This window comes from Phacochoerus africanus, chromosome 15 (assembly GCF_016906955.1).
Source record: "Phacochoerus africanus isolate WHEZ1 chromosome 15, ROS_Pafr_v1, whole genome shotgun sequence".
In the NCBI taxonomy this organism is placed as follows: domain Eukaryota; kingdom Metazoa; phylum Chordata; class Mammalia; order Artiodactyla; family Suidae; genus Phacochoerus; species Phacochoerus africanus.
The window spans coordinates 51,622,377-51,638,061 of record NC_062558.1 but is presented as its reverse complement, the minus strand read 5'-3'; the positions used below and the strand labels follow the sequence as shown (position 1 = coordinate 51,638,061).

Below are 15,685 nucleotides of genomic sequence, written 5' to 3'. Positions count from 1 at the left end.
TGGCTCATGTAGCCCTTGCTGAAACCTCCTATCCCAGGCCTTTCCAAGCCTGGGGGTGGTGGCTCCCTTGGCCCCAAGGCTACTGATGCAGGGTCCTTGGCCAGGCAGGGGACCCTTGAGCCTGCAGACTGGCTCTGAGGTGATGCCGAGAAGGGGTCCTAGGATGGGCCCCCACCCTCTGGGTGCAGATCCCATCACTGGTTCTTCCTTCATATCTCAGGCCTGTCTGTCTGTCCATCTACTGCCCCAGGGCTGTCGTCATGCTCTGCCCCCACCCCAACCTACATAGTGCTACTGAGACAAGGTGCCCTGGGGCCAGAGACCCTGCCTCAGGTCACCACCACCCTGCATCCCCCAGACCTTCCCAGTCTCCCTGCTCCTACCCTCCTACTCCAAGAAGCCCACTCAGCCTCTTCCCGCTGCAGCTCTGCAGATACCCTCCCACCCCCATCGGCATTTAATCCCAGGTCTCCAGCATCCATGCAGTTCCCAGCCTGCTGAAGTCCCACAAGGCAGGAGCCACGTTCTTCCATGGCTGGGTGGGTGAGTGGGGAGTCTTAGGGGCAGGAAGACCCAGCATCCCCATCTGTAAATGGTGCCCTGGGCTGATTCCAGGCACTCCAGTGAGAGTCACTGAGGTGATGGGGCACCGCCAGTACTGGGGAGAGGCTGGCGGTTATCAAGACCGCTAACAATGGCACACAGGGCCCTGTGGGACAAGAGCCATGTGAATGTTTAAGCCAAAAGCAGAGGAGCCCCAGAAACATCACATTCTGAGCAAAAGCTGATTCCTGTGCCTTAGACCCCAGAGTGGCAGCTGCTGTGGGTGGATGGGGAGGGTGCAGTGGGCGGGGCACTCCCAACCACGTCTCCCCTCCCAGGCATTCATGTGTGCACATGCACACACACACACTGCACACACGCACATACCTGGCTCAGGCAGTTCTTCCTTGCCGCTGGCCCCAGCCTCCTGATCTCCCCCATGATCCCACCCTGACTTGAGCCCCTCCCTGTAATGAAGGGGCTGCTGTGAGGCAGAGAGACCCATTCTCAGGCCCCTAGATGGGCCACGTCCAGAGGCCCAGTTGGACAGGGGCTTGGAACAACCTGGAAAATGCTAAGGGCCCAGGGGAGAAAGCATCCATCACTGATCCCCTGGAAATGGTCCTCCCAGCCTTGGCCCAAACCCTCCTGCCTATCTGTACTGCTGTGTTTTCCATTTTTATGACACAAACATTTGGGCAATGTCCTTAGGCCATTGGCTGAGACAGAAAGCTGCATGGTCCTGAGTCCGGGACTGGGAGGCTGGCTGCTGGCCTAGGAGGGATGTGGGTTGGACTGGCCTCTAGGAGCCTCAGGAGAGGCAGGTGGCCTGTCCTCGGGGCAGGTGAGGGCAGACGCCTGGGGCCATGACCCTTGCACGGCCCCTGGGAGCTGGTGTGGGGTTTATCACCATGGAGCACACCCAGCCTTCTGGAAAGGTAAGATGTTTCATCAGCTCACAGCTCTGCCCCATCAGGGTTTTGAAGGGTGGTCCACAGCATTGGAACTAGAGGAGGGACTGTGGCAGCTGGTGCAGACTGCAGGCGTGACAGTCCCCATGGGCTGGGACGGGGGAGCCACCCGGTGTGTGGTGTCTGTCCATGCTGGAGTACCACAGGCATCCGCAGTCAGGAGTCTGGCCTCAATCAGAAGGGACTTAGCACTGCCCATTGGCCTCACCAGGTACTCTCTGGTTCCCTGCAGGACAAGGAGCTGGCAGGATGGGTGTCTGGTCATGCTGATCTCCCCTCGGGACAGGTAGGTGACCTGGGCTTGGCCTGGGGACGTCCCCTCCTCACACAGATTTTGGGCCAGGCGGGTGTGGTTGACAGTGGGGTGGACTGTGGCCCTGAGGGGTATGTGCTTCTGGTCAGCCTCACCCTGGGTAGGCACAGCACCCTGGGCTGGACAGGGCTGAACACGGGCCTCCTGCCACCCCGGCTGAAATTCACTGATGGCCTGGGTGTGTACAGATGCCAGCTGGACATCTGGCTTGAGGGATGACCTGCAGAGGGGACGACCCACTAGGATGTCAGCTGGGACTCGTCCGTACCTTCCTTGACCTGGACACCCACCAGATGGTGGCTGGTACTGCGGCCAGCCAGATTCCCTCTCAGTTCAGGCTGGTCCCTACTGCACCAGGGGTTCTGGGACCAGGAGGAGGGTACTGAGGCTGAAGGGGCTCTGTCTGAAAGGGCCAGACAGCACACGTTCAGTCCTGCCAGCCTGTGCGGTCTTGGGCAGCCACCCTCATCCACCATTGTAGGGGAAGCTGGACTGCTGTGACCACAGCAAGGGTGCTGGGTGCTGGCCCTGAGGCATGGTATTCACCACGTATAGCGGAAATGGAGGCCAATGGGACCGCACTGGCCCTGGCCTGTCAGTCTGTGGCAGCGCCTGATTTCCAGGCTATGGTGGCTGTGCAGCGCTTCCAGCCACTCTTGTTCCCCCGTTGGAGACTTGGCTGACCCAGCCCTGTGGGTTCTCAGTGTCCCTGAGTGAGTGACCCATGTTGAGGCCCACAAGGCCAGGGAAAGGGGCAGAGGCCCACCCTTCCCCAGGACCTGGTTTGTGACACACTGCCAGCGGGCCAGTGCGAGGACCAAGGAAGGTCTGGCCGGACATCTCAGTGGCCAGGCTGCTGGGCTGCAGAGGGCTTCTGGACTGGTGAAGAGGCCCAGCCCATGTCCAAGGCTCACCAGGCCAGAGCACCAGGTGTTGCTGGTGGCACAGGGGACCTGGACCTAGAGCCCAGGGCCATGGGGGCAGGCCCCACCCCTCCCTTACCTCCTGGTAGGCACAGTGCCCCGGGTTGACAGGCCAGGTAGACACTGAATGGCAGATAATAGGGTCTGTGGGAGGCTGCCCGCCACCCTCACTTGCTATTCCTGCCCTTGTTCTTTTCCTGTTCCTGTTTCTCCCTGCCTGCCTCTTGCTTCTGGTTTTCTCCCTGTTTCTCTCTGTTCCTCTTTTTGCCTCTCTTTCTGTCCTCCTTCCTGTGTCCATCTCCTGGTGATTAGCAGCTCATGTCTGCCATGGGCACTGGAGGGATAGGTGGTGGCTTGTGCCACCTCTGCTCTTCCCACATCAAGGCGGGGATGGGGAGGAGGCCTTGGGCAAAGTTGGTTCAGGGGCTGACAGCAAGCACCCACGTGTCCCCCCTACTCACCTTTGGCCACTGAGCTCCTTGATGAACACTGGGCATTGGGACCACTTTTGACCGAGCCCTGCCTGGGGAGCCCTCAGCTTGGCCAACAGAAAGGAGAGGTCTGGTGTGGAATTGCAGGCTGGGGCCGAAGGCAGGGCCCCCCGAGAAGGGGGAGCCACGAGGCCGTGTGGAAGTGACTCCGCACCAGGCCCAGTGAGCAGGTGGTGTCCTTCAGCACAGTCGTGGGGCACTGGTTCCGCTGGCCTTGGCCCTGGGCTGAGCACAGCCATGGGGCCTGTTGGTCACACTCCTTAGCCACCAGCATGTCTGTGCACAGAGTGAGTTCTTCTGTCACCTGTCAGCTGACTGCAGGCTTTTGTCAGCCTTTTAATTTTTGCTCGTGATGGCTTTTGTGTTCAAAGTGTTTTCAGATTTTTCACATTTTATGGTAAAGTCTGTTGAACCCTTCTCTTTCAGTTGTTCCATTGGACCATGCATGGCCTCCTAGCATGTGGCCAGATAAACGCGCATCCATTCTTTCCTGCAGGTGTTTCCAGGTTCATGCTTACCCTAGAGGTTGCATCCATCCAGGGTTTACTTTTTTTGTTTTTTTTTGTTTGTTTGTTTTGTCTTTTTTGCCATTTCTTGGGCCACTCCCATGGCATATGGAGGTTCCCAGGCTAGGGGTCGAATCAGAACTACAGCCGCCAGCATACACCAGAGCCACAGCAATGCAGAATCCAAGCCGTGTCTGCAACCTACACCACAGCTCACGGCAACGCCACTGAGCAAGGGCAGGGATCGAACCCGCAACCTCATGGTTCCTAGTTGGATTCGTTAACCACTGAGCCACAACAGGAACTCCCAGGGTTTACTCTGACAAAAATGTGAGGTGAGGGTTGAACTTCGTTTATGCAGTTGTATCTGAATGGTTTCCTGACTGTTTTCTGTCACCAGAAACTACATGTGACCTATGGAGTCCTCTGGTTCATTGACTGGACTCTGTTCTGAAAAGTCAGGTGTCCCGTACACATGCTCTGCGGGTGCGTGTTGGTCCTTGTGTTCAGGGCCGCTTGCCCAGGACCTTGCTGTACAGCCCATGTGCGTCCCACTCTGCCTCCCCGTCTCACAGTGGCTGTGAGCATCCTTGGTCTGAGAACAAGCTTTGCTGTGGGAAGGCTCTCAGGGCCAGTTGATCCAGGCCCTTTGTGCCCTGGGAGGGCCTGGGTCTCCCACTGCAGCATCGCGGGCTATGACTTTACCCGAGCACTTTTGCCACGTGGGAGTGAATGGCCTCTTCCTCTAGGGTCTCGACCTTGGCACCCTCGGGACCTCAGGAGGAGGGACCACCAGGCCAGGCACACCTGTATCCTGTTTGTGTCTCAGTCCAGGGCTCGTCTGCCTCACAAGGATCTTGCCTGTGTTGCTGGAGAACCTGATGCAGGTTGCTGGCCTCAGGGCTCAGAGCAGCCCCTGGTCTCAGTTTGCCTTAGGGCCTCTCACTGCCACTCCAGCCACATCTCTTCAGGTTGTTCCCTGGCTTGCTCAGCTTTGTCCCCTGCTGCACTGTCTCCTGGCTGTCAGGCAGCTAGGGGATCTTTTTTCCCCTAGGCCCTGGGAGGCCAGCTCACCCAGCGGGTCCCTTAGCCAGGTGCCCAGCTGGCTGCTCAGCCTGTGAGTTAGGTCTTGTGCCATGGGGACAATATGGGGAGGCTGAGGCCCATTTGCTCTCTCCCACAGGGAAGGCTGCCATGGTTGTCGGGTAGGGAGAAGGAGGCACCCCACCCCCGGGGCACAGCTTGCCAGGCTGACTTGACGTTTGCAATTGATGATTTTGGTATTTCAAATATGCAGTTAGTTAAACTTGTTCTTTTCAAAATATTTTCACTCTCCCTGAAATCCTAATTAGGCCATTCATTCATCTGAATGTACTGGCTGCTCTCTGCCTTTTGCAGGATAACGAGGCTGCAGAGCCACTTCTCTCTGCACCCAGTGGGAAGCTGCTGTGCCTGTGCCCTCCCACCCATGGACCTAGGTCCGTGGTGCCCGGTGTGCACATGAGACGCTGAGGCCTGAGGTGGCAAAAGGGCCCTGCCAGTGTGGGAGCTTTGCCTGATGTTTCCTAGAGGAAGTCCAGAGCTGGGTTTCCTCTTTCAAGATCTGGAGTCAAGGAAGGAAGAGAGGCATCCCATTAACAAAGCGGCATTGGTCCCTCCGGGCATGTGGACCCACCTCAGTAGAGCCGGGGGTGTGTGCAGAGGGTCAGGCAGGGCCTCCTTTCCACTTTGTGGAGGGCACTGGGAGTGCAGCCCAGGGAGAGTCCTAAACGCCAGGTTCTTGCATCCACAGTTTTCTTGCTGCTTTCTGGGCTGGAGCCTCAGACCCCAGGCCTCTCTGTGGAGGGTGGTCCCGGCCATTCTCAGGTCCCCTGGCTGTTTCTTGGGTCCCTTGGGGATCTATTCCCAGGGTGTTTGGCCCCTGGACCCATTTTCCACCACTCCTATCTTCCCTCGTGACAGCTTTTTGTCCTTTTCTGCCATCTGCTTTGCGTTTCTGTTCTGCTGCCGCAGGACAGTGTCCTAGCTGCTGTTTGTGGCCTCTGCGGTATTTTTCATTAACTCCCCCCGGAACCCTCACCACCTATGGTCTTTCCTTCTCTGTATGGTTTGTTCCCAGCCCATCACTTCAGAGCTGTCTTTAGCCTCCTGAGGACACACCACCTGTTCCCTGATATTGGAGCCAGTAAATGGCAGCTCTGCCCCATCCCCAGCGGGAGTCTGCCCTGGGTGCTGGGCGCTGTGGCAGGTCTGTGCAGGCCACCCCACCCCTCCTGGCACAGAGCCACCTTGGTATGGACCAGAGGCTGAGCACTTACAGGCTATGGGGTCAGGGGGAGGCCCGGCCTCAGAGGTCTGGGTAGGGCAGCCTTGCCAGGTGTTAACGACAGTAATGGAGTCTGCCCGGAATGCTGACCCTCCAGGGGCCCTGGTCCTCCCTCCCCACCACAGGACTTGTCAGGACTTTCAGGCCACCCACCACCCATTTCTTGGGACAGGTGAGGCCCCACAGGGCTGCTTGGCAAGCTCAGCCACAGCCACACAGTGTAGACGGGGATGGGGTGCCAGAACAGGTGTATAGGCATGATGTGTGGGTGGCTGCACGCCTGTGCCTGTGGGTGCCGGGAGTCCCCAAGTTGTCATGCCCACTACAGTGTTTCCGCTCCCTCTCAGCAGGGGTGGGGCACACAGACAAGCCCAGCTCCCAGCAGGCCCTCATGGTATGTGGGGGGTTGGGGGGAGTGAGGCAGGGACACTGAGGGGCCCAGAGTCCACACTGGATAGGGGTGGGTTGGAGCCCCCTGCCTGGTCCCACTGGTCATTTGCATGTAAAAGGCAGGACTGTGCTGTTGGCTGGAGGCTGGTGGTGTCTGGACCTGTTGCCATGGGCACTCCTGGGCTTTAGGAGCAGAGCTGGCTCCCAGGCAGGGGAGGGGTCGGGAGTAGAGGAACTGCATCCAGCTCAGCTTTTGGCGGTGGGGGGAGGCCTGGGAGGAGCCAGTGCTGGCTGAAGGCCACATGGGACCCTTTGATCCTGTGGGGCAAGAGCAAGGCTGGAAGGCCCTAGACCCTCCCTCCCTTTGGTTATGCTCCTGTCTCAGTTCTGATCCATCCAGGGCCAGGTGGCCACAGCCACTGTGCCTCTGCCTATGGCAGCTGGAGGGTCTTCCTAACACCTCTCCCCAACTGGGCCATAGGTCCAGTGTGCTTCCCAGTGAGGTAACTTCCTTCTAAAAGCTGAGCTCCAGGCCCCATCTCCCTGGACGGCAAGGCCCTGGCCTAGGCTTTGTGACGAGCCACCGCCCCCACCCCTTCCCAGGGCTGTGGGGAATATGGACCTGGTATTGCTGACAGTGGTTTGAGTAGGCACATCCTTTTGCATGTCCCGGCACCCAGAAGCATCAGCAGCTTGCAGGAATGTTGGCGGGAGGGTGTGGTGGGGCCTCCCTGCTGACTGTGTTGGGGTCAACTGCTTGGCAGCTCCCCTGAGTCCTGTGTGGATCTGCCCATAGAGGGACACATCTCTCCTGGGGCCAGCTCTGCCTTGTTCCATGGCCTGGGGGCCACAATCCCCAGCCTGGGAGCTTGGTTAGCAAAACTGCAATGGGTCAGACTGAGGTCGGGTGGGGAGGGCCGCCCAGGCAGGGTGCCCAGCATGTGGGGATACTGCCAAGTGCCTGGTCAGCAGTGGTCAGGGTGGCAGGGACCCACAGACTGGGGCGGGGGTGGGGGCGGGGGTGGGGCTCTGTGGCTGGGGTGAGCCTCCCTGACTGTGGGTCTGGGGCCCAGACAGGGCAACACGCTGAGGCGGGGGGGGGGGGTGTGCGCTTGGTCCCTGTCACCCTGCCCTGGACCCACATTGTCCTTATGGTCCCTTCTCTCTACCCCTGGAGCAAGCCAGGCCACAGCAAGTTCCCTCTTATCCAAGCCTGTCGTGAGGTCTTGGCTGCAGCGGGGTTGGCCATGTTCTCCAGAGCAGGCAGGCAAAGATGGGGGTGCCTACAGCATGGGAAGTCAGGCCAGAAAGCAAGGGTCAAGGAGCCAGGCAGGCCTGGATGCATGGGCAGTCCCTCAGCAGGCCTGGTGCCAGACCCACACCATCTGACCCATCTGCCCGCCCAGGACTCCCTGTACCCAGTTCCCACCAAGGTCCCAAGCCTGATTTCCCATCTGGCAGGAAGTTTTCCCACTGTCAGTGCCTCCTCCACTCATCTCAGCAGAGCGTGTTTCTTGTCAAAGCGATGGGCAGGCCGTGGGAAGTCCCTTGGCCCCACAGAGAGCCTTTCTGGAGCCCTGGGCCCATCCCAGTGACCCTTTCTTTGGACTGTGGGCAGGTGGTGCCATATGTTGTCTCAGCCCCTAATTACCAGGCTCTCACGCTCCAGCTTCCTCAGCTCTGCAACCTTGGAGGGGAGGGCTGGGCTGAGAGGCCCTGCCTGGCCCCCTAGAGACGTAATGACCACAGACTCCCAGGGGCTGAACACCCACTGCCCCTCAAAGGGGCTTTGTGCCACCACAAAGAAGCTCTGTCCCTCTCGGAGAAGCTTGGGTGTTGCCATGGCAACAGAGGGGGGTCTGGGAAGTAGGGGTCCAGCATCTTGGGGGGAAAGTGTGTTCTAGGCAGAGGGCACTGGTGCACATAGTCCACTGGTCCCCTACTTGGCCAACAGCTGCCTAGCTGTGTCTCAGTGGGATCCTCCGGGTTTCCTGGACCCCTGGGCCCCCAGATTGGAGTTAGGCTCCCAGGCCCCAGCAGCACTCGGATCTGCCAGGTCTGGTCCCAGCCTGGCTGTGAGTGTCAGTTCCCTCCTCAGGAACACCTTGGCCCCTGTGCCCACCCCAGGACGTTGTCTGTGGGGCTCTGAGCCTGGACTCTCGGAACTGCCCCCATGCTGCTCTGCTCTCGTTGAGACAGGATGGGAGTTTGGAGGTGATGGTGGCAACAGACCAGCCCACCCCACACAGTGGGGCACCTTGGTGTTCTACCTCCCCTGACCCCCAGGCTCCCCTCTTAAGGTCAGGCTGGAGTGAGTGAGCTGCTGGGCGGGCATAGTGAGCACTGTGACTGCCAGCCCCAGCCCTCCCTGCCCGGAGCCCTGTGGCCTTGGGGTGCCAGGGCTGACTTCTGCAGAGACCGTGGATGAGGTGGGCCCTCACCGTCCAGACCCATACACCTGGAACCGGTCGAGCCTCGCCCTTGGTCTGTGACTGAACTGGAGTCTGGGTCGGGCACAGAAAGGGTGGTGAGGGGGCTGCCCTGAACCCCAGCCCAGGGCCTGGGGGGCTGCCATCGAGCCTACCCCACAAGTCACCTAGAGATATGGGGGCTGCTACCGTCCACACAGGGAGCCTACCCTGGCAGGAATCAGACCAGACCCTCTGGGGCTGCTGGGCAGCTGGGGGGTGGGGGAAGCTCCCTGTGGCCAAGCCTCCCACAGGGCAGGGCAGCAGCTGGGGTGCTCGCCTACATCTGGCCTGCTCTCCTGCCAGCGTGAGGCCTGCCTCTGCTGTGCCCATCCTTTGGTCACCTGGCCACTCTCCGGCTCTGGCCCTGGCTGCAGGCTTTGTGAGCCCCTACAAGTGTCCCTGCCTTGACTGAAGCTGAGTGTCCTGCATCGGCACCCCTACAGCCCCTGTTCTCCCTGGACCACTAGTCCAGCAGCCCCTGTCTGGTCTGACCAGTGCTGCCATGGACTTGGCTCTCCCTGAGCCAAGGGTTCCCATCCACGCAGGGCCAGAACCCATCAGGGAGCAGAGCCCAGACTGTTCTCCTTGAGCAGGGCAGGTGTCCCCTGTGTGGCCAGCATGCTGCTGGGTGTCTATGTGGATAGTTTGGGAGCCATCTCTGTCCATCTCCCACCCCCGTGGTGTCTGGTCACCTCCCTTGCTGGGGAATCTCCTTTCCAGGCTGAATTCAACTATAGCTCCCCCAGACCCCAAAAGCCCTGGGCTACCCTTCCCTCGGTAGTGTGGACAGCACCACCCAGGCCCCTGGGGAGGCTCCCTGGCCTCGGGCTCACTTGCTGGGCCTGCGGGGCAGACATCTGCTTTTCTACCTCTTACCTATGTTGTGTTTACAGCTGCAGTTCTTGCTTCTAGATTAATGGACCTGCTGTAGCCTCAGGAGCCCAGAGCACCACCCTCCTTCCAGTCTCTCTTTCTGTGTGTGTGTGTGTGTGTGCACGCACATGTGCATGCCCATTTCCACGCTCATCCTTCACACCTCATCTCTGGGCCACAAGCTTTGTTTGTGACCTTTCACCCTGAGTTGGGGTTTGGTTTTTTTTCTCCTGATCTATAAGAGCACCTTATAGATGAAGGATATCACTTTTCTGTTGGTTGTTGCAGACTTGCACTGATCCCAGTATGTCGACAGCATTTTGGATTATTTTTGTCTTTTTCTCTCTATCATGGAAAATTGCAAACACACATCAAGAGAGAGTAGTGTGATGTGTCCCCATGTGCCCACCTAGCTTCCACGGCGGTAGGGTCACCTAGACGTACAGCCACACCTGTCTTCTGTCCAAAGGGCTTGCTACGTGCAATGAACAGAAGCCACCAACACACGTGGTGCTTTCTGTAGATGTTGAGAAATGCTTCTTTTTGGCAAAGGCGGGCTGCTGCTTTTTCCTTGGCAGTGTCTTCCCCTGCTCTGTGGTAGAGGACAGAGTCTTCCTGTCCAAGCCCCTAGGCCCTGTGCCAACTACAGGTGACCCTGTGCTGTTGGCTGGGATGAACAGGCGTAGACCCCATCCAGTGGGAACCTTGCACCAAGGCCTCTGGCTGTGGCCCTTTCCCAGCCTTAAACACAGTGCCCACCCTTGTGGGCTCGGCCAGAAGCTGTCGCCTGGCTCCATCGGAACCCAGCAGGGGTGGGAGTGTAAAGATGGACCCTCACGAGGCCTGGCCAGTGACATAGGGAGCAGATCGCTGGGCCAGGAGCACATGGGGACATGGTGCCCTCCCAGACAAGTGAGTGGGCCTTGGCGCCACCAGGCCTAGGCTCTGCTGCTGCCACCCCATTTCCTCCCCATCTGGTGGGTGGGACCAGCAACCCCCAAGGGAGGACAGAGGTGGTGGGCAGTGTGCCGACAGATGGCGGGTGAGGGGTCAGCACTGGAGCCCAGGCTTCCCGCCCGCCTCCCCTGCTGGCCTGACCCTTAGGAAATTCCTCTAATTCCTCAACCCAGATTGGACTCCATCCCCATAATTTGATTTTCTGGAGCAGGGTCTGGCTGGGCTCCTCGGAGCGGGAGGTCTGCTTCACAGGAAGACTGTGGGCATGGCTTCGGGGGAAGGGGAGCATTTCCCAGTCCCTCCCATCGCCTGCATTGGCCAAGTGGAGTGGTGTTTCTGCCTCCTCCTCCTCCTCCTCCGGGAGTATTTTCAGCCTCCCTCCTGCCCACCCAGCCACCTCCTCCCTGCTTCCAGGCCTGTCCATCCCTTCCTCCATCCCTCTGGGGCCACCCTAGGCTGCCCAGGCCCAGACACCTCCCTAGGACAGGACAGGCTATCTCTGGACGACAGTTCATCCCTCTCTTCTCACTAAATCCACTCCCTGGGTGGTGGTGAGTGTGGTGAGTGAAGAGTGGCCTCCACTGAGGACTGGCCAGGCCAGTGGCTGGGATCTGGGTCTAGGGATGAGGGGTCTGCACGGCAGGCAGTGTGGAGCCGTGGCAGCTGGGCAGAGGCTGGGAAGGTGTTGGCTGGGAGGACAGCAAGGGTCACCAAGGCCCCAGTCCCCCAGGACAGCAGTGAAAGTGAGTCTTTAGTCCACCTCCACCCAGCATCAGCCAAGTAAAGTGCCTTCGAAGTCTCATGGCCCATCTTAAAAACTCATACACATTTTGCCTTCCACATTATCGCATATTTATTGTTTAATAAAAAATAGGGTTTTGAGTTGCCATCAGAAAATCTGTCCTCTGGGGCACTGGCCTGGGTGACCTTTGCCCATATATTCCTAAGCTGGTCCGTGCACCTTGGATCTACAGAGGCCATGGTGTTGGGATGAGCCTGGGTCTTCCGTGTTTCCAGATGTGCCCCTGCCGGCTGCCTGTCTCTCGAGCACTGCAGAGCCACCCTCCAGGTCACCGGGGCTATGAAGCTGTGGTCTGCAGGCTTCATGCCCTCATCCTTGGGCAGACAGGGCACAGGTGGCTGTGGGGCACTTCCCCCCACTGGCCAGCTGACATTGGGGGTGTGTCTTCCTGGAGACACAGTCATTTTTAGCTCCAGCTGAGGGCACTGGGCCATGGGAAGGTCATTGTGGGCCTTGGCTGCCTTCTCAGAGTAGCCTCATATTTCTGGGCCCCTGGCCAGCCCACAGCCAGAGCAAGTGGGCCCCCTTTAGGGGGCTCCTTGGACCCCAGAGCCAGAACATGCTGAAGTGGAGGGCCCAGGGCAGGGAGGCTGGAGCCTGGGACTGTCCCCACATCCACTGTCCCCAGGGTCTGTAGCCCAGGCCTCGTCCTGCACAGTCGGGGGAGGGAAAGCCTGGGGTCAGCCAGGAACCCATGTCATAGCACAAGAGTTAGGGGGAGGGAAGCCACCTCTTGGCCACAAGGCCAACAGCTGCCCCTTGGGTCCTAATTGTCACCTCCGGGGCACACCTTCCTCATACCTGTGGCCCTAGCCTCAGCCATGCCATCCCAGGACCATGAGGTGCAGTAGAGATGTTACCCAGTTCCACCCTTGCCCCGCCCTGTGCTGTCCCACCATGCCTACCTGGACCAAGGTTCTGTCTAGCCACCCACAAGGCCTGGAGTCTACCCTGTGTCCACCGTGTGTGGACTGGAGCTGTGTGCAGGTCTGCATGCCCACGACCAGGACATGCCGTGCTATTTGTCTCTTGTTCCCAGACCTGCAGACCTGGCCCACCACCCCTAGTGGTGACCTCCACCTCTTCCAGCAAGAGTTCAGTTCATTGTTGTTTCATTTGTGTGACAGGTGCTAGGGAGGTGCAGCTCAGCTTCCGGGACCCACACTGGCCTCTTCCCTTGCTGGGCCTGGGTTTCCCTGGTTGTCACGGGGTATCAGGGACGGGGGTTCTCTGTAGTGTCCTTTCACCTTCAGTTGTGCCTGTACCCCCAAGCACACTACTGACACAGTTGGCTCTGGTGTGGCTGAGCCCAGCACTGCCCCTTCCTCTCAAGGGCTCCGTCCTTGCAGCTGGCTCGACCTGGGCCCCACATCGGTACCCAATGAGGGGGCCTGGGGGTTGGCCTTGGCGGGCTGGCCTGGGTCAGGCCTTGTGTGCACACAGATCTCTACATGAGTGGCTGCATGGCTTGTGCCCCGCCTGCTGCTGTGCGCCTGGGTCAGAGCACTCAGACTTCTGCTGCTTTTTTGCCCACAAAAAACAAACATGCTGGGCAGCCAAGGAATGAGCGGTGAGGAAGAGCGCTGGCTTGTCTCTGCAGCTGCCAAGCCCCCGCAGCCCCCCCCATTCTCCTGGGGCCCACAGGGGCAGCTCAGGACTGGGGCTTGCGCAGGCCTGACTCTTCCTGCACATTTGGCCTCAGGTGCCCAGGCTCTGCCCTCAGCCTCCCTCTGGATCAGGCATCAGGCTGCTTCTGGGCATAGAAGCTCAGCCCTGCTGTGCTCATACGGGCAGACACATCCTGCTCCCTGCTGGCATGGCTATGAGTGCATGTGGGACTAGTGGTCTGCAGGCCAGTGTCATCCCCACACCTGTCTTGGTGGCCCAGGCACCCAGTGGCTGTAGGGTGACTTCTCACCCCCAGCCTGCTGGCGCAGTAGCTCTGCCACCTGCCCTGGGCCCCAGTGTCCACCTCAGTGAGATGGGCCCGTGCTGGTGCCATGATGTTGGAGTAAGCTAGCATATGCTGGGACAGCAGAGGGCCTGGGAGGTCCGAGAGCTGGTCATACCAGCTATTTCTGCCCCCATTCCCTCCCCTTCCCAGCAGCCTCTGGGTCACCAACAGTCTTAGCTGGGCCTGGCAGGAAGCAGGGAGCCTGGGTCAGAGCCCCACACTCTATAGGGAGGGAGCCGGCTGCTTCCGGCCATCCAGGATTAATGGCTTTTAATTTAGAATTTAATCAATGTGGCTTCTCTCCAGAGAGCTTGATGCTCTGGTCTGGGAGTGAGTCACGTGATCTGTGAGTAGGGTGAGCAGGGGGCTCATGGTGGCCTGTCCAGGGCCTCCGCCCTGGCCCCATCCTGACCTTGCTCTGCTTTGTCTACAGCCAGCCAGCATCCCGGTCATGGAGGACTGCAAGGTGCATTCAGCTGCCAGCATCCTGGCCTCAGTGAAGGAGCAGGAGGCCCGCTTTGAGAGGCTGACCCGGGCCCTGGAGCAGGAAAGGCGCCATGTTGCCCTGCAGCTGGAGCGTGCCCAGCAGCCTGGTGTGGGCAGTGGTGGTGTAGGCAGTGGACAGCCCCTGCCAATGGCCTGGCAACAGCTTGTCCTGCAGGTAACAGCCCAATGACTCAGGAAGGGTGAAAATGACCAAGTAGGGAAACAATCAAGGGGCTTAAGTGGACCACAAGCAGTGACTTAATGAAAGACCTCCTAGGGCCTCTGGGGAGGGAAAGAAAGTAAGATTTCAGCTCCCTTGGCTATGCAGGGTATCGTGTGATAAATGGACAGGACACAGCCTGACCCTCAGAATAGCACTGTCCACTTGAGTGATCCCATAGGGCTCAAGAAGCTGGGAAGGGTCTGTTCTGGGCAGCTCAGCAGTCAGCCTGGTGACATAGGGTTTTGCTTCCATGGGGTCTCCTGCCCTCATTGCATGCCCAGGGGCAGCTCGAGCAAGGCAGAGGTTCTGCCTGCAGCCCAGAGGGTGACTAGCCATTGGTCCTGCTCAGCCCTACAGTTATAGTGCACTGTCTGCTCTGTGAGTAGGTCCCGAGAACTCCAAGTTCAGTGTGTATGGTCGGCTCAGGCTTCCCAGGCTCCTACACACACACACGGTGCCCCGGTGCCTAGTCTGCAGATGGGGCAGCCGCATCTGGCTCCTGGGGGGAAGGCAGGAATGCCCTGCCTGGCCTTTGCTGCAATTGACTGAGGTGCAGGGCAGGGTATGGGCAATATAGACCTCTCCCTGTCCCAGGAACCTGGAGAAGGGGAGGGTCTCTGGGTAGGGTGCTGCCTCACCACCAGGCTCAGAGGCCAGGGGGCAGCAGACTGTTGAGTTCCCTGGGCTCCTCCCAGCATGACCCTAGAGGCCCCCCCAGTGGGCACCTCCCTGGGAGCAGTGTTTCTCTCCTAAACCTGGGAGATGGATCTTCTGGTGCGTCCTGCAGCCCATACACCCTCCCTTCTCTGGTCCTGCTGGCCCCCAGCTCCTAGGACCCAGGCAGGCTGCTGGCCAGGTGGGCCTGGCACATATGTGCCAGTGGCTTGGGGCAGCCTGAGCCTCTGGCTGGAGAGCAGAGGGGCAACTTAGGAGTCTTGGCTTCTTGGCTGAGACTGGCCCAGCTGGCTAGCCTCACCTAGCCTGGGTGTGTGGGGCTCAGAAGCAGTGGTCTGTCAGGGCGACCCAGCCAGTGACTGCCCCCAAGCCTTGAGGTTCCCATCTGCCAGTGGGCAACCCACACACACCCCAGCATGGTCCCCTGTTATAGTGGTCTCCAGGAGGCCCTGGTGCTGGCCACCCTTGCCATTTCATTGCTCTTTCCAAGCCCACCACTGGGTGTTGAGGTAGCCATACAGCCAGCCCATAGCAGGCTGGAGCTGGGCCCCAGGCCTATTCCCCCAAACTTGGGGAGCAGAATAGCCTGGCTGGGCCACATGGGGACAGTGGCAGCCTGTGACCCTTCAGGCGCCGGGTGCTCTCTCCAGCCCTCCCAGCCAGAAAGGGCTCTGGCCTCCAGCCCAGAAGGCACTGCTGAGGGTTGATGCCCCCATAGGCAGATGTTCCCAGGGCCTGGAGCTGCCCCAGCCCTTGAGGGCTGCGACTAAAGATCAGGTCA

The 15,685-nt window shown here is 59.6% G+C and overlaps 1 protein-coding gene across 2 annotated transcripts in view; it reads left to right on the top strand.

The window, feature by feature from the left end:
- The window catches only part of ARVCF (ARVCF delta catenin family member), a 35,734-nt gene that overhangs the window by 2,886 nt on the left and 17,163 nt on the right, over positions 1-15,685 (top strand). For both annotated transcript variants that reach the window (XM_047760901.1, XM_047760903.1), the window contains exons 2-3: positions 1,747-1,800; positions 13,954-14,181. In XM_047760901.1, the coding sequence (XP_047616857.1) occupies positions 13,972-14,181 (210 nt within the window). In that variant the 5' untranslated portion in view covers positions 1,747-1,800; positions 13,954-13,971. The remainder of the gene's footprint in view (positions 1-1,746; positions 1,801-13,953; positions 14,182-15,685) is intronic.